The sequence below is a fragment of the Armigeres subalbatus genome, chromosome 2 (assembly GCF_024139115.2).
Source record: "Armigeres subalbatus isolate Guangzhou_Male chromosome 2, GZ_Asu_2, whole genome shotgun sequence".
In the NCBI taxonomy this organism is placed as follows: Eukaryota; Metazoa; Arthropoda; class Insecta; order Diptera; family Culicidae; genus Armigeres; species Armigeres subalbatus.
The window spans coordinates 298910913-298934891 of NC_085140.1; the positions used below are offsets into that span (position 1 = coordinate 298910913).

The 23979-nt window shown below is 38.4% G+C and overlaps 1 protein-coding gene across 1 annotated transcript in view; it reads right to left on the reverse strand.

The window, feature by feature from the left end:
- Nucleotides 1-23979, reverse strand: part of LOC134212473 (carbohydrate sulfotransferase 5) — a 94590-nt gene that overhangs the window by 62760 nt on the left and 7851 nt on the right. The window contains exon 3 of the mRNA XM_062690371.1: nucleotides 17538-18140. Coding sequence (XP_062546355.1) covers nucleotides 17538-18140 — 603 coding nt within the window. The remainder of the gene's footprint in view (nucleotides 1-17537; nucleotides 18141-23979) is intronic.

Genomic DNA, 23979 nt, shown 5'->3' on the forward strand with positions numbered 1-23979 from the left:
ATTAAGCACTTTAATCGAAAAAATATTTGGTAGGCGTAGTAGCGGACACCATCCCTCATAACCGGTACCAAATAGTTTTTCATTAAAAGTTCCTAATTTTGAGAAAACCAGCGTTAGATGTCTTTCGCCATACAAATTTCTGGTGGTTAACTCTTGCTGGCTATTTTGTGCATATACTATAGCGCCTGGATATGGCTGCGGCGAGTAGAAAATCAGCCACTGTCAATAATTCATTAAAAATAAATTTAGATCGACTCTCTACTGTTGCTGCATTGTCTAGATGGCTAAAAAGCAATAAAAATGGCAGGCAGCCAAAAACATTGTGTTAAAAACGATAACTTTTGGAAAATGGCATTGGATCTATAATCTTTTTTTACAACATGGTACGCAACTGGAGCAAAATAGATGTTCAATACCAATCGAAAGATAATCTAAATTTATGTTGTTTTGGTGGTCAGAGTTATATCAATTCAAAAACGAAAAATGGTCAAATTGGCACTCGCAAAAAAGCAGAAAATTTCATGTATTTATTGCTTGAACTTTCGCGCATTAATAAATAATCTCTTTCAATAATGCGCGCAAAATTAAATAAAACTGACTTAGATATCAGGTAAAAGTCCCACACAACTGTCTGCCGTAGCAAATTGGCGCTAAACCATTGTGGCTAAACCATACGAAACGCAGTGCAGCGAGCCACTACTGAGACGTGAAAGTGTCGTTTGTTTGCGATGATTATTGACGGGAGACCACAGTAGTACCCACTTACAGTGCATGACAAGCGTGTGGGCTCTCACATGATGAAGCTGCCGTGTGATTGAATGCATTTAAAATAAGTCAACCGCTCACATACTTGGAGATAATACCCAAACTTTGAAAAAGCTTTTCCCTTTTCACATCGTCATCGTTGTCAGTTACGGCCAGTAGTCAGTCGTGAAATAGACAATACTGTCTCTCCATCATCACGGGTCGCAGACATTACATGGACGGCGGTGGCGGAGGCTGTGAGTTTGGGGACGGCAACGGACCTCTCACGGTGTATGACTATGCCGGTATGGTATGAGTCTGGCCATGCTATAGTAACTCCATTAGGCAGGTATATGCCACAATTTAAGCAACTTGTGTTGCTATTATAAACGAACCGACTAGCTTGACAAAGCTTGAGTTGCTAATGGAAAACATTTTACCCAACCAAAAGAAGAGTCGGACACTAGTCAGCGTTGCTAGCTGGATGTGATGGATGTGAAAAACATAATAGTGATAAAGCATGATTTTTGCATATAGTCAGTGTTTGGAGTTTGGACTTGTTTTTGTATGCGTACAGCATATCGGAACCATTCGCTTCGATGTAGCTAACAAGAGGAAATATCAAGATCTTGTAGCGAAATGAAAGTTTTTTTTTTGAATAAATGAATTTTGTTAGAAGTAAGCGGCAGATGCACCACTTGCTTGTACTATGATATCGCAAGTTACAGTGCTTCAGTGTGTATAAACAGGAAACAGTTCAAACGGTTATAGTTAGACATATCGAAAAACATAAAACGATGCAAACTGCAGAAGAACCTATCCCCGTGTCAAACAGTTGGACAACAAATAAACTCGTTTCAATCTTCAAAGACTAACAAAGCCGTTAAATTTATGACACCGTAGCATAGTTGATCGCACACCTGGGCTGTCGATAGAGACGTTAGATACGTATGAAAAAAAAGGTCTAAGAGCTGACATGATATTTTCCTCATATTTTTTTTATCATTCGTCGAAAAACTGGGTGACCACAATGAAATTGCAGCCCACCAATTTATACTGTAATAATCAGGATTTCACTCGACTCACTCGCTTTGCTAGGATGTTGATTTTTGCCTTTCTCGTATACTAAGTATACGTAAAGGCTATAATTTCACTCCAAAACCAAACTTTTGATAGAAGGCTCGGAGACCCATAGTGTTATATACCAATCGACTCAGCTCGACGAATTGAGGTGATGTCTGTTTGTGTGTATGTATGTATGTGTGTGTGTATGTGTGTATGTGTACAAATTTTGTAGACACACTTTTTGGAACTTAGCATTACCCGATATACTCGCAACAAGTTGCATTCGACGGGGAATGCGGTCCCATTGTTTGCTATTGAAAATTGGCTTGATCGGACATTGCATTTCGGAATTATTGAAAAATCATTGTTTTTTCCCAAGGGTCCCCCCTTGGAAAAAAAATTTCAAAATCGAAAAAAAAAATTTTTCAAGAATGGTGGGAATGCATAGTAATTAATGCAAAAACATGCAAAATGATAGAAAATATGCGATCTATCCCCCTAAAGTGCTTTTTTGACCTTTCCTATGTGATTTTTTCAGTACATTTTACGATGCACGAGAAAGGCATCATCGCCGCTAGGTGGATTAATCTTGGTTTTTTTTTTTAAATTTCACTGCCAAGTTCAAGTTTTGCAACTCTTACATTAATATGATGTGCGCCGGCAGAGAATCACGGCAAGGTGATAGTCTTTCGTGCCTGCTATTCAACATCGCTTTGCAGGGAGTCATACGATGGGCAAGGATTGACACGAGTGGTACGATTTTCGCCGACGACATTGCTATTATGGCACATAACTTTGATAAGATGGAGGAAGCCTACATCAGACTGAAAAGCGGATTGGACAAGTCATCAACACATCGAACACAAAAAACCCACCACTAATTTGTATCGGTGGTGACGAAATCGAGGTGGTTGAAGAATTCGTGAAACTGGGTTCACTGGTGACCTCCGAAAACGATACCAGCAGAAAAATTCGGAGACGCATCATGGCAGGAAATTGTTCGTATTTTGGTTGAAATCCGCAAAAGGCTCCGATCGAATAGAGTTCGCCGCCGTACCAAACTGACTACAGGCATACCTCAATAGTACGTACCCTCACGCCGGTGTATTTGCTGTGCGCGCGCCCGCCTCGCCACGGCGTGTATTATTTTGACAGATCGAAGTGACATTTAGAAAACTCAAATATCCATTTATTAGTTTCACTCAGCCAGAGCATAAAATATTCACTTTCATGAAGCACATTCACTCCGACTTTTGACATTCGTGTTTTGATTATTCAAAACATAGAATGACTTATGTCGTTTTCGTTTTTGCGGTGTAGCTACAGTCGTGCTACACTTTTGCACCGAAAATGTTCATTTTTGATGTTCGTGCTACACCAGTGTAGCATTTTTCTTGCACTGAAACAAGCAGTGTAGCACCAGAAAAAATCAGAGTGTGCCGTGTAGTGTAGTTTGTATTACATATATTGTACCTTAATCAAGGAGTTTACTTCCCGTTTTATTGTTATATAGTTAACTCCTTGATAAAGGTACAGTATATGTAACCGAAACGTCGGATAAAAACGCAAAACCCGTTTTTGAGCATAAGAAGATTGAAAACCATAGCCTCAAATTGTAACCGTTCGACCAATTTCTCGAGGGCACAGCAAAACTTGGTGGCTTAAGCGCCACTCCCGCGAACGAGAGATCACCAGTTCAATTTTTGTATTTGTCCGACTTGTGCTGACTCTTTCCCTCAGGGGACTCTTTTGAACGGTCGCTGGCTCAAATGCTAAACGAACGCAACAATTCTTCCCAAAGTACTTTGCTACACCCTTTCCCAACTAAACGCCTTGAGCTCGCTCAACCCACGAAAGAGCAAAACGGACGGTCTCGAACCTTTCCTTGAGAATTCAACCGGAAACGAAATGGCTAAACGGTAAACGCAATAGGAGTGGAGTTTCCCAGCACCGTGAAACGTAGCAAACTAAAACTCTAAGCCGAAATTCTCAAGATGGTACAATTGGTATTTATTTCGCTCATTCGGGTTGGACTTTAATTCAGTTCTTTACGGAATACGAAATGAGCTAACTTAACATGGCCATGTAAGAAGAGAAAGCTCACGTACCTGCGCAGGTTTTCTCCGATGCGGCGTCTCGATGGTTAGCTAGATTGTTTTCCGCCGGGAAGATGGCGGCGTTTGACCTGGAACCCGATGACGGCGTGATGACGTAGCCGCGAGCGCTGCTGTTTGGCTGCAGCGATGGAGGTTTGAGCTCGTGCAACAATGGCCGAATCTAAAGTTGCGGAGGGGAAGCGGCGGCTGGACGGAAGGCCTCCGATTTTGAGCCGAGAGCGTCCGGCTGACCTTTCCCTCTAATTGGAAGCCCACGTTTTCCTACGACCCGGCTTCGCGTACCTTTCCGCTATGACCGTGCGATGCTAAAAGTGGAACTCCTAACTATTGGTTCCAGTCCGGTCCTGCGCACGATAGTTTACGACGTGCGGGGACCGCGCTCTGACAAGATATCGATCCACGGGGAAAATGGCGTGTATGGATCAAGCCGACTGTTGGTTGACTACCGTCGGGCACTTTCGCTGCTCTAACGAGCGACTTCGCTCCCCTCCGTTTAGCTACCTAAAAGGCGGGCCTTGACGGATGCACAAGCTCTACACTGTCCGAATCCTACGGACGGGAAGGGTTCCAAACTTCTACGGTGCTCCCCGGTTCCACTTCTAGTCGAACTCCAGCCCGTACCAAAAAGCGCCTAAGCGCTGGAAAGTCCAACGCGAATTCACTTTAGTAATTATTATTAAATTTCAAACAATTTTTAATTACCTTTTGTACGTTTCACTAAACACTATTTGAAATTCTTCGCGAAATGGTCAGACGTACTGACACCCGTAACGCAAACCTTTCGAGCGAAAATTAAAAAATTTAAAACTTATTAAATGCTCGAAACTCACTCCAGTTTCACTTGGTTTACCTTGCGATCGAAAAGTATTAACTAAAAGAAATGTACTTAGTACAAATTATCATCAAACTAAAGAACCTCGCGAAAAACTTCTGCACACCAGCCGTTGACTTTGCGAAATGATTTGGAAACTATAAAGAACTCTTTCTTCAGGTGATATCTTTGGAATTTGAATTTTGCGCCAAAGCAATTACGAATGGCGACAAAGAGTTCGCGCCTTTGGTGAGCCGACAAAAACCGAGCACATGAAATAGTATGGAGTCAAATTCATATTAGAACGAAGTTATGGTTATCGCTAGCCGAGACACAATCCTTTTGTCGACTTGCATATTATTTTTATTGCTAGACAAGGTGGAACAAATTAGTACTTCGTTCATTCAAACTGTGCTACCTTATTAATTTATAGTTATTTCAAAATTATTTAAGCAATGATTTTGCTTAAAAAGATAAAAACGTCTAAAAGTTATCGTATTCATTTTTCGAATGTAAAATTAAATTAAGCTTCACGAGAAAAAAACGTCAAACGTTACAAAATAACACCATGAAGGTATTTTTTTCATCGACAGTTATCCCAGAAATTCCTTGTGAAATTCTTCTGCAAATTCATCTGGCTATTTACCAGATATTCTTCCGAAAATGTCGTCAAAACTCTTTCAAAACTACCTCCAAAATTCCCCTTGAAATTCCTCTGGAAATTATTAAGGGAATTCTCCCAGAAGATCCTGCTGAAACTCTTAAATTTGTTGCGGGTACTTTTACTAAAATTTCTACAAAAAATCAGCCCTTCAGGATTTTCCGAGATTTTTTTCCAGGAATTCTCAGCAATATTTTGAAACAATAACCCCGGAAATTCTCCAAGAAGCTATCCAACTTTCTTTTTCCAGAAATTCCTTCATGAACTCTCCTAAAATTCCGTCAAGAATTTCCCCGGAAATTACTTCAAGAATTGCTTCAGAAATATTTTTGAAGGTTCCCCCGAAAATTCATTCAAGAATTCCCCGGAAATTCGTTTCGGAATTCTTACAGAAAATTTCTCCAAGACCTGCTCCGGGAAGTTCCTTTTCCAGGAAGATTTTCTTGAGGATTGTCTGTGGGAATATCCGAAAGGGTTCAAGGTGAGATCAGCTCAACGCTAGTTGCAGTTGTAAGTAGATCGCCATCCAATGATGTAGAGTTAAAGGCGTTATCTATAGACATCACCTCGTCGAGCTCAGTTGATCGGTATATAAAAGTCGGGCCTCCAGACCTCCTATCAAAAATTTGGGTTTTGAGTGAACATGTAGCCTTTCCGTTACACCTTGGTGTAGGAGAAAGGCAAAACCGATTCTAAAGACGAGAAAATTAAAATAACTTGGAAATTTATCCCTTTGTTACATCTTCGAAATCAGTTATCTTGTTATCATTATACTCATCATATCCCCCCTATACTCATATAATTACGAATCATATTAAAGGTTCTTCCAAACCAAAGCAATGCGACTGTTGCTATAGCTGTCAATTTGTCGCTTTGGTAAGGAAGCGTCTATGGAGCCAATAGAGTCGCAACGACGGTGACAGTTTAGGGCAACCCTAAAGTTTTTTATTTCCTTAAAATCTTTAGGAGAAATCCATAAAATACGCCATGTTAAAATGTAATGATCTATCACCCCCAATCGTCACTTTTTGTAGTAACATGCATAATTATGTACGATGGACCCGTAACGCTGGGTAGACACTTTTACGTGGTGTGTTACGGGGTAAGATCTACCACGGTTATATTGCCAGCTACAGGCAAATCCTGACCCAACGAATACCCTCCTCATTATCCAACACAGTGATACTTATGAGGGTGTCGCTAAGTCGATGGCCTCGTTAAGTAAGGGGCCTTTCACAAATTACGTAACACTGAAGGGGGAGGGAGGGGGTCAAGCGTTACGATCCATACACAAAAATTAAACCTTTCATACAAAGAGTGTTACGAGGGGAGGGTGGGGGTCCAAAATCACCAAATTTAGTGTTACGTAATTTTAGAAAGAACCCTAAGTACCACATCAACACATCCTTCCTCTCCCTAGTTACGGGGAAGGTATACGTGGCCAGCAGTAGTAATTCTCATGCCTTTGTAATTTTCGTTTAAGACTGGAATCAAGGGCCACTCCCCTTTCCGATTCAAATGCGGTCGGGTCTGAGCTTGACGACCGACTGGCAAATAGTTTACACAGCCTCACTTGATCAGTACCGTTGCTGATGAAGAATGTGTACAGCCGCCAGACATTCTAAATACTCACGCTCCTCTAATGTGGACGTGTACAATACACATGTGGAAGTATTGGCTTGAGAAATGGATTGCGAGTGATTTGACTATGCGTCCAATTTGGGAATCTCGAGCTCGTTCAGTAGCCGCTAGGTTGCGAAGGCCGACGGAGGTCCTTCGTAGCTTAGTTGGTTAAAGCACCAGTCTAGCGTACTGTAGGGTCATGGGTTCGAGTCCCATCGAAGGGAAAGTGGTTACCTCCAATACATTTTCCAAATCAATATCTTCCACATAACGTACATATTCACATATGAGTTTTCATAACATTGTAAATTAACGTCCAAGTCGGGTGGTTTAATCCCCGGAAATAGGCAATTACCTTTGATTGAACCATTGCTTTTTATATATACAAAAAACTACAGAGGTAAAAAATATATATCAGGTTTCGCGTGGCGTATACAAAGGCATTTTCCTTGAAGAAAGTCCACCAATCACGTAACGTAAAATTTGGCTATTTAATCACCCCTCCCCCCTCATCTTACACTATTTGTATGAATCCTCTAAAAATTATATGGATCGTCACACATCTCGCAACCCCTCCCAGCTAAACGTTGGATAATTTATAAATGTTTCTTTTAATTAAATGAAAGTATCATTTAGATGAAATTGTGTTTTCGTACTATGTTTAGGTGTACAACAAGTCCTAATACAATTTCATTATTTCGCTTCAGTGCTTTATTCGCTAAGTCCTTTCTAACACCGAATTACTTCAACTTATCTAAAAACTTGTGATAATTTCAAATTCTGTCCCTTTTCTCTTAGTTGTGGATCTTTACGCTTTGGAAGAAGTCTTATTTCGCCCGGAGATACGGGTTTGACATCATAACTTGAAGATTCATATGCGTACTCTTGCCCCACCGATTCCTGCGTACTTTTACCCCACAGTCCCAAAAATTATTCAAGTAATGGTTTTGACTTCTTGAAAAACCAACCGGATTGGTGTTCTGTACCATAAAGTACTCTATACAATAGGTTATCGAAATGGTATAATGTTCACATGATTGAACGTATATATGGTAATGAAATACTAGTTGCGGAAATCCAATTATTTTAAGCAAAATGACCAAAAAGTTATCTAACTCCATATCTCCCTCGTTGTTTATTCAAATCGTTTACAATTATACATGATAATAGTTGGCCAGAATACCTGTCAAACTGATGCAGTGCTGCTAGTTTATCTTTTTTTATTACTTCAAAAAATCGAAAACGTACTCTTACCCCACGCGCACTCTTGCCCCACTCTACTCTACATGTTTTATCAATGAGAAGATAAAATATGTATTTAAATTAATAAAAAAAAACTCTACAGAGAAGAGTACTAACTAACATTATACACCCGATTCTTTTTTACACCGTTGGGTTTTAGTCGATTATTACCTTTAGCTTCAATGAAACACCCGACGAAAAAATTCACAAAAAATTAAAGAAAATTTAAGTAGTATTTCAAAAGCTGTAAAAGTTTGGGATAACCGAGAAATTAAGAAATACCAACCGTGTAAAAAATATTGGGTGTAGTCGTTCGGTAGAACAGTGTTATACAAATAACACTATTTATGAAATATGAATGAAGATCCTTGATACAAGTAAAATTATACTTCAGACTGCATTATGAAGCTATTAAACAATAGTATATTGAATCTTTCACTATTAAATTTTTGTCACAGAAAACGTCACAGTAGGTTAATTATAATTACCGCATGCAATGACACGTACACACCTATACTGACGTGAATCGCATATTTGTCCCATATGAATAGGAAACCCAGCAAAGATGGGACAGATATGCGATTCACGGCAGTATAGTTTAGTAGACACCCAGACAGGGCATTATGAACCGCTCGCTCAACTGAATTTAAGATCAAAAGGGCGTGCAATGCATATTTATAGCAAAAGACAATCATTCTTCATCGGCTGAGGCGGTACGTATTTATCTCTGATGACCGAAAGAATGTGTAGTAATTCAACAAAGTCACGCGTCGACTCTGCAAAAGCATACACAGACCGCGCTTATAACTAATGGTGTGCACACGAAACGCATTCAAAATATGCGATTATTATCAGCCGCTTCTATCAGCACGACCAATTCATAGCCACCACTTGTTTCAGTCGCTGACAGACGGGACACGGCTTTTTATGACAGATCATCCAACCTGATGGGGACTGGTTTACCTTCGCTGTGGGATCATGACACAGCTTCAGTGGGTTATGGCGAAGGATTTTGATGGCTTGGTGTTCAGTTATCTTTGGCGAATCATGTTGTAGTACGATTAAGAATAAAAAGAGATGTTATGAATTGCACATTTCGGAATGTATTAATTCTCAATGCTCTTCTGGCCAGAAATAAATTCTTTGTGTGTTCAGGAACAGGAAGCAAAACCATGCCGAAACTAAACAAATTGCTTGAAAACCGTTGTTGATACCGCTTTTCGCATTGCGATTCTTACGCAATAAATTTGCACATGAGTAAAAGTTATGCTCTGATGCGCGTTGCTACTGCCACTGCTCCATATAAGCCCTACAAAGCTGCACCACACCACTGGCTGGCAATATAGCGGAAAGGCGATCCTTGAGCGAACATTTATTCCATTTGCGGAGGAAGAGAAAGAGCCTGTCTCATGTCTAAAAGTTTTTTTTTTAGATTGGCCTGAAACTGGTTCCTCAAGTTGCTCTAATTTAGTTTAACTCTGTAACGAATTCCTGTGAAGTAGGAATTTACACGCCACATTAAGGGTGGTGAGCAGATATGTAGCAGGAGCAATTTGGTGATACAGTTTACTCAAAACAAATCGTTGGAAAAAAAATCAGTTCAATGCTGTCCTCAACAGTACTGGTAGTTTTCGTGACTGTCATGTGAGAGCGAAAACAGTTGCATTTTCATTTTCAAGAGACCAAATGAAAATGTAGCTGTCTCCCGGTCACCTGTTACATTACAAGCAGGCACGATGGGAATGTTACTTTGTTTTGAAATTTAAATTTCTAAATAGTTTTAATAGATCTATACAAATAACGATGACTAATCGATAAAATGATTGTATTTTTGGATTTTTTGATTTTCGAGTTAGAACTAACATTTTTGAAGAAGACGAGCTCGGTGGTCTAGTGGCTACCGCTTCTGCCTTATAAGCAGGAGGTCGTGGGTTCAATTCAAGGCTTGTCCCTTTCCTACTTTGTATTTCTATCTTGGTTCTTTCTGTGTTTCATGTTCTACCAAAACGATTCCTACTGTTATAACCTTCCACACTAACAAATCCAAAAAAAGTCCTCCCGTGGCACCTATGAGAGGTCGTAGAGTTCTCTGCATCTTTCTTCAGTAGGTGTCCAACTAACCATCCTCCCCTTCTTCAGCATTCGCAAGGACAGATCTCGACTATTGGAGAGTGCATTGCTTCCATCTAAGAGTGATTAGTCCCAAATCAATATCAATATATATAACGGATGAAATTGGTGCTACTCTCATACAATAGTCTTGGTTTGTACCACCTACGAATTTGTGCGAATTGCTCAATGCTAATGCTAGAAGTAACATTTTTGAAGAAGAAACAGCTTGTTTACACTAGTTTGATGTGCTTTCAAGAAATAAAAATCCGTGAAAATTTGGCCGAATTCCTTTCATTGTTTATGTTTTCTATGAAAGCGGCGAGAATAAAGTGTAAATATCGCATGACCTCTCTCAATGAAAATAAAAATCTCAGTACTGGTCCTCAATAGTCGGTCCCTATTTCTTCTTCTTCTTGGCATTACATCCCCACACTGGGACAGAGCCGCCTCGCAGCTTAGTGTTCACTAAGCACTTCCACAGTTATTAACTGCGAAGTCCTCAGCGCACTAGAAGTCCACGATACAACACATTTTAAAATAAAGCCTCTGGAATGAGTTATCAACAAACTACTAAAGGATGGAAAACATCCTTGATTCCATCACTGGTCCAACGACGCTCTGATATGTAAGTTTTTTGTAACACATGAGAAACTGGGAAGTGGGAAGAAAACTCCTGATTAAACCACCTGGCGGTAATGATACTTTTTTCGTGCATTATAAAGTGTATCAAAAAATCTCATAAGAAACGTAAAATTTACATTTGTTTGTATTCATTTGTATACATTGCAGCTGTTTTTGAAATCGGTTTTTCCCAAGGGGAAGATAATGATTTTTTTTAACAATTCCGAAATAGCTAGGATAGGATGTGCCAATTAGTCACTGAAAATCGTACCGATTGCTGATTGGGTGAAAATGATAATCGATTATTTCGATTGGCGATTGGAAATTCAAATTTTCAAAAGGGCACCTTGGCCGTGTTACTAGTTTATTAAATTGAATTTAATTAAAAATTCAAAAGTTTGATTTTTAGAGCAAAATGAATTTATGTTACCTAGACTGCAAATAATGTATGCATGATTCTCAAGGGTTGTGCTAATTTAAAACACCAACTTTTTACAAATTTCACTTAAAAACCTTTTTCTGATAGTATGTAGCATCTTTTATTACAAATAATAGAAGAAATGAACGAGAGAAAATGATATTTATATCGTTATCGTTGAAGCAACCGACTGATTAAACAACAAGGCAATCGCTATTCAATCCTTACCAAATACGAAGTCCGATCGAGAGAATTATCGATAGCAAAATGTGGAAAAATACTACAAAATTCAATCTTCAAAGAGGCGCGGAAAAAACACGAAAGAACATTATTTACATTAATAACACATTGTTTCAAAATATTTTTAAAAAATAGTTGGATTTTGACATTTTTAATTTATTTTTAAACATGGATTTTATTACTGATCAATATCAGAAACTTTTTAATTATGAACAATTGAAAATAACAAAAAACAATATTCAAAATACCCTGTCAAAAGGCATATATGCGAAAAGAGCAATTGGGTGGGATTATAGATTTTTTGTGCTAAAACCCTTTTTCATGAATATAAGTGAAAGAAAATCTACGAACAAGAATAACAAGAAAAGAATGTAATTCTAATTATATCCATGAATATGGTTGGCGCATGTTCTTAAATGTACTTTTTGATCGAAATTGATTTAAATGACGCTAAAAGTAGCCTCACACATCGGGAATCTTGTCCATTGATATTGTTCTCATCTGCTTCTAAAAGGGCGGGACTCATGCAATTTCGTCGCCAAAAGTAAAACAAATCCCGGCTAATTTATAGGCAGGTTTACAACTCGGACTCTCGGAAATTTCCGCCGGATTGTATTTTGAATCGGGCCGAAATTCTAACTTCCTACAACGGAATCCCATAAATCCGGCCATCTGTAAACTAGCCTTAAAGTACGTGAGGACCGGAATCCGAACAAACTTTCCCTCGGTTTGAAACTGCCTCAAAACTCGATTTGTACAACTGATTGATATTTTTTTTATTGTCGTCGATTTTCTACAGTAGACGAAATATTCAGAATTAGCATTAGCATTGTTACGGTGTAATTCGTACTAGTGATACTCATGTTTTACTTTTGAGATCCTTATCTAGAATGCTATCAGAAATCAAGAAGGGGAGTGGTTCTTGATTCCAGTCTTAAACAAAAATAACAAAAGCATGAGGATTACTACTCCTGGCCACGCCCATCTTCACCGTAACTAGGGAGAGGAAGGAAGTGTGATGTGTTACCGGTTCCGTTTAATTAATTGATGAAATTGGTCACATTTTAATTGGCTTCGAACTAAGCAGGAAAAAGTCATTGAAATGAAATGAAGAAACCTCCCGTTCTCATCCTTTGTCCTGTGAAAAACCTTAAGAAAGTCAATCCATGCAAAATACATAACGGTATAAATAGCTTTCTTTGAAAATCAACACAATAAACATAACATCTCACACTTTTTTAATGGGTTTCGTCCACTTTCTTTGTATTTGCTTTTAGATTCCTGTTTAAAACATTGATTTTTTTTTATTTTGTAAGAATCAATGAAAAAACGGAACAAATTGAGGATTTTTTAGATTATTCACGGCGGGACAGCACAATAAGGTCTAAAAAACGGGACTGTCCCGTTAAATACGGTATGTATGGTCAGCCTTAATAAGATATAATATGGAATATTAAAATAAGAGGAAGTTAGAGGAATATAAAGCAAATATGGGGAAGGGTCATTTTACCAAAAGTCATTCGGCTGAAAGACATTTGGTACCGTTGGGCCGAAAGTCATTCGGCTGAATTCGGTTTGACCGAAAATGTCATTAGCTCGAAAGGACATATGGCCGAAAAGGACATATGGCCGAAAATGTCGAGCAGGAGCATAATTGATCGCCCACAACTACTCCGTAATTACTAGGCCAGCTGTTATTACACAAAAAAACAACAGATGATATTTAATGTGTAAAGTGGCCGAATACGGCCGGCAGTGGCCGAATACAGGTCGAATGTTGACACAAAAAAAAATATAATCCCATTTCTCCAACATTTCCCACATGCGGCATCTCCTCCTGAGGTGTGGCTCACCCGGATTTGACCTTTTTTTTGTATCGTAAATAGTACAGCCCGATTTTTTTTTGCAAATAATATCTACACTATGTAGTTGGATCCCTAAACTATCAAAAACATTAATTAGAGTTTCATTTTAACGGATTGTTTTGAAGAAATATCGATTTTTAAAAAGATGTGGCATCTCACCCGGATTTACCCCATTGGTATATGGGGCAGGGAGTGTAGCAAGATTTGATTTGGTAAACGGTATTCCGGGTGTAACGTGTTGTTTGAAGGCACAATGAAAATAACGCGGATCTCGAAATCGTTCTGCACTTCACAACATGTTCGATCGCGCACTAATTACTTTTTTTTCGACCACACAAAGCAGAGCCTCGTTTGGACGAACAGGTTATTTGACTGGAAATGTCGTTTGCCTGAAATGGTCGTTTGGCAGAGAGGACTGAAAATGTCGATTAGCTAAACGGGTCATATGGCCAAAAATGTCGTTTGGCCAGGAAATTAAAATTCCATCAGTGAACATGCAAAATAAGGGAACGATGGGCAGGACATGTTGCAAGAATTCCGGACAGCAACCCTGCAAAGATGGTGTTCGCTTCCGATCCGGCAGGTACGAGACGGCGTGGAAGCGAGCGAGATGGGCAGGTGCAAAACGACTTGGCGAGCGTGGGGCGTATTCGAAGATGGAGAGATGCGGCTTCGAACCTTGTATTGCGGCGTCAAATTGTTGATTCAGTGTTATCTGTTTAGATGTAGACTAAATAAATGAAATGAATGAACATGCAAAATAAGCAACAAAAGATAACCTAAGAAAAAGATTTGTTTTTCTTAAAGATAATAAGGACAAAGAAACGTTTTTTTTAGCAACGAAAAAAGAAGAAAATTGTGTTTCTGTTGCATTATCTGTAAAGCATGTTTCAGTTTTATGCAATCGTAGTTTCTACTTTTATGGAAATATTCGAGAATCCATCTTTGATTACAAAAAAACGTCGTATTCTAGGAAATATTAAAGCATGCAAGGCAAATGAGTCTAGTCATATTGTGTTCGTGCTCTGATAAAGAATAGTTGTGTGATGCCTTTTGGTCGAACAATAATGAATATGAAAAGTGATAATGATAATTGAAAGTTGAGGAATCATTTCTCACTTCTCACTTCTTATTTCAGTTACCTCACTGTGGTGAGAAATGAGAAATACTAAGTGAGAAGTGAGAAACCTGACTTCTCAAATCTCATTCCTCACTTCTAACTTATCACTTGTTTCCTCTAATTATTCCCCCCGTTCTCACTTCTCTCTGTGAGAAGTTGCTCATTGCTCGCTATTTACAGTAAGGAGTGAGAAGTGATAAGAAGTAGACAGTAAGAAATACGATGTGAGACGTCTCACTTTACACTACTCTTCTTTCGCAGGAAGAAGTGAGAAGAGAAAAATGAGAGAAGTAAGACGTCTGGCTCTAAACTTCTTATGTCTCACTTATCATTTGTCATTTCTTACTTCCCACTTGGGTGTAAACGACGTTTTAAAGGAGATAAATTGATTGAAGCAGTATCACGAGTCCATAAAAAGACAAAAGTGGATGGTCCACCACATGATCCAAATATCACTAGTATCGGCTGTAAATGTGTACGATACGACAGCAAGCATTAGCGTTGGCCAAGATTCTCGCTGTATGAGTTCCAAAAATAGTCATTCTATGCAGCGATCTGAACGATCCTGAGCATATCCGACCATGCTCACGACGGTGCTACAGAGGTCCATGGATGAAGGCAATCTACCAAAAATGTGGATGATCTGTTCTTCTGATCAAACGTAGGTAGGGCGAACACGGTCCGTCAAAGATGCTGCTCGCAAAGGATTCTTGGCAAATATTGAATGCGTGGTCGCAATAAAGTTCCAGTTTTGAGACCATCGCCGCAGCGCTGCACAAAATGTGGATCCCTGTCAGGGTTTGGTCAAACCCTGTCAAACCAATTAATATTCAACATCAACAAATCAACGCAAATGCGAGGGTTATGTCATATGTCAGCTGCCTCGACCCTATAAAAACAGGATCACCGTCTTCGGCCAGAGGTTGCACGGACTAAATACAAAACACCTAGCATTAGACAACGAACAGGGCATTTACACAACATCCAGAGCACCAGAGAAAAATTTGCCGCTTTACGAAAAGTTTTCTCCTTACTAGGGCGGGAATTGAATCCAAACTCCACAGCACGCATATGCGCCCAGACGATTAATGTCGCTAACTGCACGACCGTGAAGCCCCATGAAATCGATCTTATTGGCGGCAAACTACTCTAAAACCAATTCAAAGAGATTCAGAATAGTAGGGGAGACTGGGGAGACTTGATCTGCTTTTCTGATTTCCTTTTCTGATCACAGTCAAAAATAAATAAACATGCGCGATTTCCACACATACTCCCTAAGAAATATAGTATTTATCTTTACTGTTGAATGACAGTCCTTAAATTATTGTTGTTATTGGCACACTATCGATTTTTTTGGAGTGCTGTCAAAAATCGACTTTTGAAGTATTCGGGGGAAATTGATCCCTCCCCAAGAACTTGCTTTGATAAATGTAAAAAAGGTGCTCTCAATTTTTTTAAATATTTTTCCTTCAAAATACGAAGAATTTCCGAATTGCTGTGCGTATATTTGAGCGATTTTTGTTATTGAATTCGACAGCGCATGCAATTTCAGATTTTGGGGAGACTTGATCCCCTTTCTATGATATCTACGCAATAAATATTTTTTCTTGCCAACCCTTCATCAAATCTGTCAAATCTTCAAAAAATCAGAAGCCTGAGAACAGATTGAGACTTTTTCGTCAAATTTTTGTATGGGTGACTAATGGGGGATCAAGTGTCACCATATTGAGGCAATAACTTCAAATCCAATTATCCTAAAACTTTGATGGAATGTTGACATTTTCTTCAGTACAGATCATTCAGCATATTTATGGTTTTGTGCTGTGAAAAAAGGGAAGCATTTGGTCATTGTTATGAAAAGTTGTTCAAATTTTGCGTGGCCAATAAAAAATCTTTAGGAAGGTCAAAACATACAAACCGCCCTGCAGAATAAATAAGGTTGTCAATCCAAAAAATAACTCACAACATAAAGGTCATTTGTTTAGAGGATCTATTCTAAAAAATATGCTAGAACAATACTACTTTAGTTCTCGATAAAACAAGGGGTGATCAAGTCTCCCCGGGGAAAAAGTCTCCCCACCTTCCCCTAATAACTAACCAAATCATGCTTAAACAAAACATCTCCGTTATGCTGACAATTAAATGACTAAACCCATTTCTTCAAGTGATCATTCATCCATGTAAATGTTTGATGTCGTTGTCACGAATGTGAATAAAAGGTTGAATGCGCAACTACACATCCCTTGCCAGAACATAACTTTCTTCGCAAATTTATCAACAAACATGAACTTCAATTCACTGGAGAAATAGGCGCGTGCAGTCACAATATAGCACTATTGTCCTAAAAGCTGCACATTAACACTTTTGCTATATTAGTACCAGTCCATTCTGGATTTTCAAGTTTTTTCTCCTTTCACTTTTCTGCGTAATGTGTTGACCAATCATGATGAAACTTGCACCTGTTATACATATTCAACGTACATATAAACTTTTAGTCATCCTTTAGGAATAGAACAGTGAGGCTCATTATCCTAATCAAACAATGTATTGTCAAATTCTCTGGATGTAACAAACTGCGCGACTGTTGTAATGTTTCCAAATGGGTACTTGCACAAAACTTCACCCGACGAATCATTGTCGAAAGGTACGGCCGCGCCAAATGATACCCCACAATGCTATTCACTCATAAGAATCAAGTAAACGGGGTGCAGAAAGCGCGATGCGATAATAAGGCAATATTTGAGATCAATTTCATCCCCGGTGGCGGTTACAGGGTTAAAACTAAAAAGCAATGCTCGAACAATCAGCCAGTGCTACACGTGTTAAAGTGGAAGGTGTGCCCCGGGCGTATTGATTACCGTTGCAACTCTTATTCCACATCTTTTCCATCGCACTTACCTTTCGTCCTCCAGCAGTGGTTGGACAAGCGATGCCCTCAGGCGTACAACCTTCATACTCTGCATTGGGAACAGCTTGCAGAAAGGTCCCAGGAACTTTGGCTCGTAGCAAAAGTGCGGAAACAGCCGACAGTGTCGCCACAGGCGAGTATTATGACTGAATAGGTAGTTATGCGTTCGACCAAAATCCAAATAACTTTCCATCTCGTTGTAATCACACTTGAGCAGATGTTTGAGATTGTGGACGGCAATCCGATCGTTCGGCGGACCGCGGATCTGTATGATATCGAAATCCAGCAGCGGTTCGTAGTGGTAATAATTACCGGGCATGGCGTTCAGAATGTCGCCCAAGAAGGTCGAACCCGAGCGCCACGTGGTGATGATGATGCTGCGCATCGGCTGGCCGCCCGTTTCCGGTGTCAGATCCGACAGTTTGGACGCGCCATTGCTGTACAGGCCGTTCGGGTACTCGAACTCGGCCATTTCGTCCGCTATCCGCGAGCGCTGATAGTTGAGAATATCCTCGATGGTGACCGTAGAGTTCTGAGGCGTCGGAATTGGCGGGTATGTGTCGTACGATGAACTCCCGCTGAATGTTTTCGTGCTGAAAACAAAAAGAAAAGATCGTTACTCAGTGCAACGTTACGGATGGTTATAATTTGCTGCTGTTTGTACATCTTATCAACTGGGTGCACCCACGCATAAATTGAAACGACCGCTTATTTTGCACATTTTGTTTGGCCTTGTGATATGAGTGAGTGTTTTTATATGCTATACGAAGATAACATTTCCCCGTTCTAATATCTGTTAAACCACTCGTTTCGAGTTTGTGATTTATGCAACAATTGCAAAACTTTCCATAAAAGAGCAAACATATAGTCTTTGCGTTTACTTTGTATACGAGAAAGGCAAAAAATAAAATATCTGTAACAAATCAATCCGAAAATACGTATTTCAACATCAACAGAAAAGTCGTTTTACTAAAACAATTTACTCTTCGGAATATGTATCTGAAAATATACAATCAAGTGGTGGAATTGTTTGGAATTCACATATTCATATAAATTATGTTTATGTTTAAAATATCTGTAACGGATTCGAATAATCAGAGGAAAAAAGAGAATGGGACTTTGAAAATTCGCCGTATTTAGACCATTTCCGTAGGAATTAAAGGATCTTGGTATTCTGAAAGATTATCAAATGTTGACAAAATTCTGAATAATTTGAATAACTTGGAGGGTCTAGACAATGTGGAAATTGTCGTGACCCGAACGATGGACATTAACTGATATCCAGTAGCACAATGCAGAAGAGTTAATATTTTTTTCAGATTTTTTATATACCTGACCTCATATACTACATTTTTCGCCTCCTCTCCTCTCGTGGAATGTAATTAAAGTTGAATGTCTTTATAGCTATATTGTTGGGCAGTTTATAACTCTAAAAAAAAAAACACTGAAAAAATGTTTGAATTGTAACACAATACAACCGTAAAAGCGTTAGATTACCAAACAAAACCCATCCAATCTAGGGTAGAATACGGCATTGGCAGGGTGCGACAGTTGTTGGCACCCTCAACAATATTTGCGTTTTCCAGCAAACATACACTATTTATGAACACAATTTTGATTCAATCACACAATTTCAAGTCTAAGCTTTAATTTAAATAAATTGTTTGTGTAGAAGTAACAAGATTTGATGTGTTAATCACCGAAACAAATTTGCACCTACGAAATCCTTGCCAATATTGCATTGCCAAAGAAAGCAGCGCACGAAAAGCAAACTGTTACTTACTTTTTTGGATCGCCTGTTTCTCCTCTTTATTGCGTATGACACGACAAATTAGGTACGTAAACTACTTTTTACACTTTATCACCACTTGATTATCACCACAAAGAGCAAATTTATGCAATATTTGCTCTATATTTCACTAAATAAAATCGGCACTGTTCGTTTTCTTTGGCAGCAGCTCACTTCGGAATAGAGCGGGAGAATGTGTTTGTGAGCATATCAAACACACGCTAAAAAGATACCACGCACAATTCTTTGTGATTTGATTTTAGGAAAAATACGAACAAAAATCCGGCAATGGCATTTATTTTAAAAAAAAGTGTTAAAATAGGGTAAATCACTACTTGGGCCTATGGACCCGATTCCCGGCTCACTGCACAGAAAACTAAAGATTCATACTTTTTGGAAGCCGTAAGCTTATGATTGATAATTTTAAAAAAGTCTCCCGTTTATTTCTGCACAATACTCAATATTTTTAACCATTTATTTCACTCCTAATTGGTCCAATTATAGAAAACAAAATGTAGATTTCGAACATTCGCTCTCCGTTGCTGCACCACTGAGCCGAAGTGAATCTTTCCACTTTTACAAAACAGTATTTTCATATAAACACCTACCTGGAAATCGCCACAGTACTCGATACAATCATTGGTTGAAGCTGTTAATCACCACACAATAATTCTAAACTCACGCACTTTCATCTTTTCTAGTTGTTCGTTTCACTAGAACTAATATAAACATATTAGAATACATTTGAAAATGTATCCTCAAACCAAACAAAAATTCACCTCGGCATAAGAACTTCTAGCCGCACCGTGCTGCCAAAAGGCCAGGATTTTTTTTAGTATGAAAAAAATCCTTCATCGTTCATAGGAAAACTATCTAATACATTGACTCTATCATGTTATTTATAATTCTCTCGATTACAAAAAGTAAAAAAAATATAGTTTTTAAGCGTTTGGAAGTAATTTGAATGAGCGAATATATCTTTTCAGCCAAATAAAAATTATTATAAATAATAACATCTGGCATCATGTCGACGTTGAACGTGCATATTTTTGTTTACGTCGCATTTTCTACCGTCGAGAGAGAATGAGAGTAAGATGTTGAGAGATTGAGCGAAATTTTGCTTAGGCCGGGAACTAGTTTGGAAGTGGGCCGGATTTGAAATCGCTATGACTGAAATTAGTGCTGGACATCGTTTATTTAAATCAAATAAAAGCCTTTTCAAACAATGTTTACCAAGAAAAGCTATTTTTAAGCAGAAGTGAACCCCATTGCAGTATTGCACGGCCCACGAAATTGAGGAAAAAATGTTTCCTGTCATAAATATCAATTAAATAATGCAGTCGTATGCATGTTAGGCCGGGAATGGGGTAAGAAACCCTACAAATGCTTCTATTCAGATTTTTACGCAGACCATGAATTATACCAAAAGTGATAGCAACACCGTAGTATTTTTACCCTTATGTGACAGGACCGTTTTCCTTTTGCAACTTCAATACTTTCCAAGCTCATCAAAAAAAATCATAACCATCCCCGTTCCTACATAGCGCATTTCAACCATAAATAATTGCCTACTTTTAGGGTATTATTTATTATTCAACTGTGAAACGTAGTGTAAGAATGGGGTGGCTCCAGCGGCTGGATAGGACAGTGCTGCCCATTATTCAACATATACATCAACGAGGTGGAATATATTATTAATATACTATACTACCAGAACCGACGAGCTTCTCTTCACCTAAAACTGATTAATTATATATTTGTTACATTATTTAAAAGACGGTTAAGTATTCGAAATTCGCAAATTCGGATTCCATTTTTTAAATTAATTTTCGATTAAAGCAGAAATTTGTACTTCATTTGTACGGGAGTCCCCATTCCAGAAGAGTAGGGGTCTAATACCATCATAAGAATCTTCATTGTTTCCAAAAACCTCTACATACAAATGTTCATGCCGTTTCCTAGGGCAGACAGACAAAAATTCATTCTTATGTGTATTAGAGTGGGGCGTCATGGTCAGTTTTTCAAATCAATGGTTTTTTGAAGCCATTCTGGGTCCTTAACAACTGTGCAGAGTTTGGGACCGATTGGTAGTTTCCTCGCTTTCCGCATCGCGTTTGAAGTTTGTATGGAAATTAGTATGGGAGAACGTATATTTTTGCATTTTTACTGCTAGAGGCTTCAGTTCATCGTGAACCAAGTGGCACATTGCGTTAAAGTATAACCCAAAGGATGCCGAAAAACTTTGCTGAAGAAAGCACGTTGCTGGAACGTCCACGAAAAAAGTTATAATACTTAGAACATTGAGTGTTCAAACCATATGCAAAAATTCGTTTATTCTGCCAGCACTGCCGTACTACGTAGACCAATAATTTAACTGAGTGTTATTTCAAAATAATTGATCTTATAGGGCTTTAGAGCTAATGGGAGCTATCCGGAATCATTTCACAAAGAAAAAAATCAGACGAGAAGGAAGATGGGTTTTGCCTTTCGAGAACCGTAGGTTGACCGGTAGTGCTGGCAGAAACATTGATTTCTTGCATATGGTTAACACAATAAATTTTCGAAACGTAATAACATTTTTTGTAGACCTTCCCACTACGTACCTTCTTCGGCAAAGTCTTTCGGCATCTTCCAGACTAGATGCTAACGTATTGAGTCACGTGATTGATGATAAATTTAAGCCGCTAAGAGCAAAAATGTTAAAAAGTACGTTTTCCCATACTAATCTCCATGTAAATTTAAAACGCGATGCGGCATGCGAGGTTGCAACCAATCGATCCCATATTTTGCACAGTTGATTGGGGTCCCAAAACGATTCAGAAAAGCCTTGATCTCACTTGATCGGACGAAGTTTGCGTTTTTCCATACAACTGCGCCCCACTCTAATGTGTATAGATTTGGTTTTACGTAGCTATGTCGAGCGGTCGTGTCTTGTACACAACCACAATGATTTTTATTGATGAAACAAACATATCATGTAAGGACCGCAAAGAGCAAGTTGTTTATTTGAAACTGGTTGATAGACTTTTGGCATTACAAAACTCTAAGACTCTAAGGCATTACAAAAGACAAAAAATGTAAATCTTGACAGCGAACAAAAAGCATATAAGTTCCCTTCTCTAAAATGGCCAACATTATTCAAATAGGTTGAAAATGGTAAAAGTTATGAAACGGTCAATATCTGGGTACACGGGTACCCTATCTGCCATTCACGTCTGTTTTTTGTTGGCCGCATAAGGGTTAAATTTGTTTTACAATGTGTTTAAATGCTTTTGCCTATATGTCTACATGACATAAAATTGATGCCAAGGCTAAAAATTCATGTTTTGCTTTAAACCAGTTTTGATAAACAATAAAGTTTGTTCCAAAATTGAGTGAAGCGAGATGAGCGTGCGGCCGATTAATATGAATGAATTTTACTACTCGAGGATATAAACAATCAGCATTTGGCACCAATACATTACCAGTTTTCTACTTCCATGTCTAGTTGCTAAAGGGAGCAAATTCATTGCTGATAATAGAAATTGCTATGCCAACAGAAGAAACGTTAACCTGTTACTTTATATTAAATTTACTGAGTTTGTGGTAAAAGCTGTTATATTTAGTGAACACCAACCATCAAAGAAAGAGCATACAAATGTATACCAGTTAAACTGGACCTGTGTTTTAGTGTAATTATTCTTTATATTATCATTCAATTTGGCGAATGTCTTAGACTGCCAAGAATAGGTATTTTCCCCTAATTAAATCAAACTCAAATTAAATCAATCTTATTCAAATCAAATCAAAATCAACATCCAAACACAATCCAAAAAAACAAAATTCAATAAAGAACGAATCCTAATTGAATTGGAATTCAATCAAAATCCAATCCCACTCAAAAACGATCAAAAATCCAATCCAAATCCATACTAAATCCAATCTAAATACAATTCAAATCAAACCCAAATCCAAACCAAATCAAATCCAGAATCAATCCAAATTCAATCCAAATCCAATTCAAATCTAACCAAATCAAATCCAAATCCAATCCAAATCAAAATCAAATCCAAATCCAATCCAAATCGTATCCAAATCCAATCCAAATTCAATCCTAATTCAATCCAAATCCAATCCAATTCAAATTAAATCCAAATCCAAAGCAAATCCAATTCCAATCCAAATCTAATCCAAATCCAATTCAAATTCAATCCAAATCCAATCCAAAATCATTCCAGATTCAATCCAAATCCAATACAAATCCAATCCAAATCCTATCCAAATCCTATCCAAATCCAATCGAAATCCAATCGAAATCCAATCCAAATCCAATCCGAATCCAATCCAAATCCAATCCGAATCCAATCCAAATCCAATCCAAATCCAATCCAAATCCAATCCAAATCCAATCCAAATTCAATCCAAATCCAATCCAAATCCAATCCAAACCAACCAAACCAATCCAAACCAATCCAAACCAATCCAAACCAATCCAAACCAATCCAAACCAATCCAAACCAATCCAAACCAATCCAAACCAATCCAAACCAACCAAATCCAATCCAAACCAAACCAATCCAGATCCAATCCAAACCAATCCAAACCAACCAAACCAATCCAAACCAATCCAAACCAACCAAACCAATCCAAACCAATCCAAACCA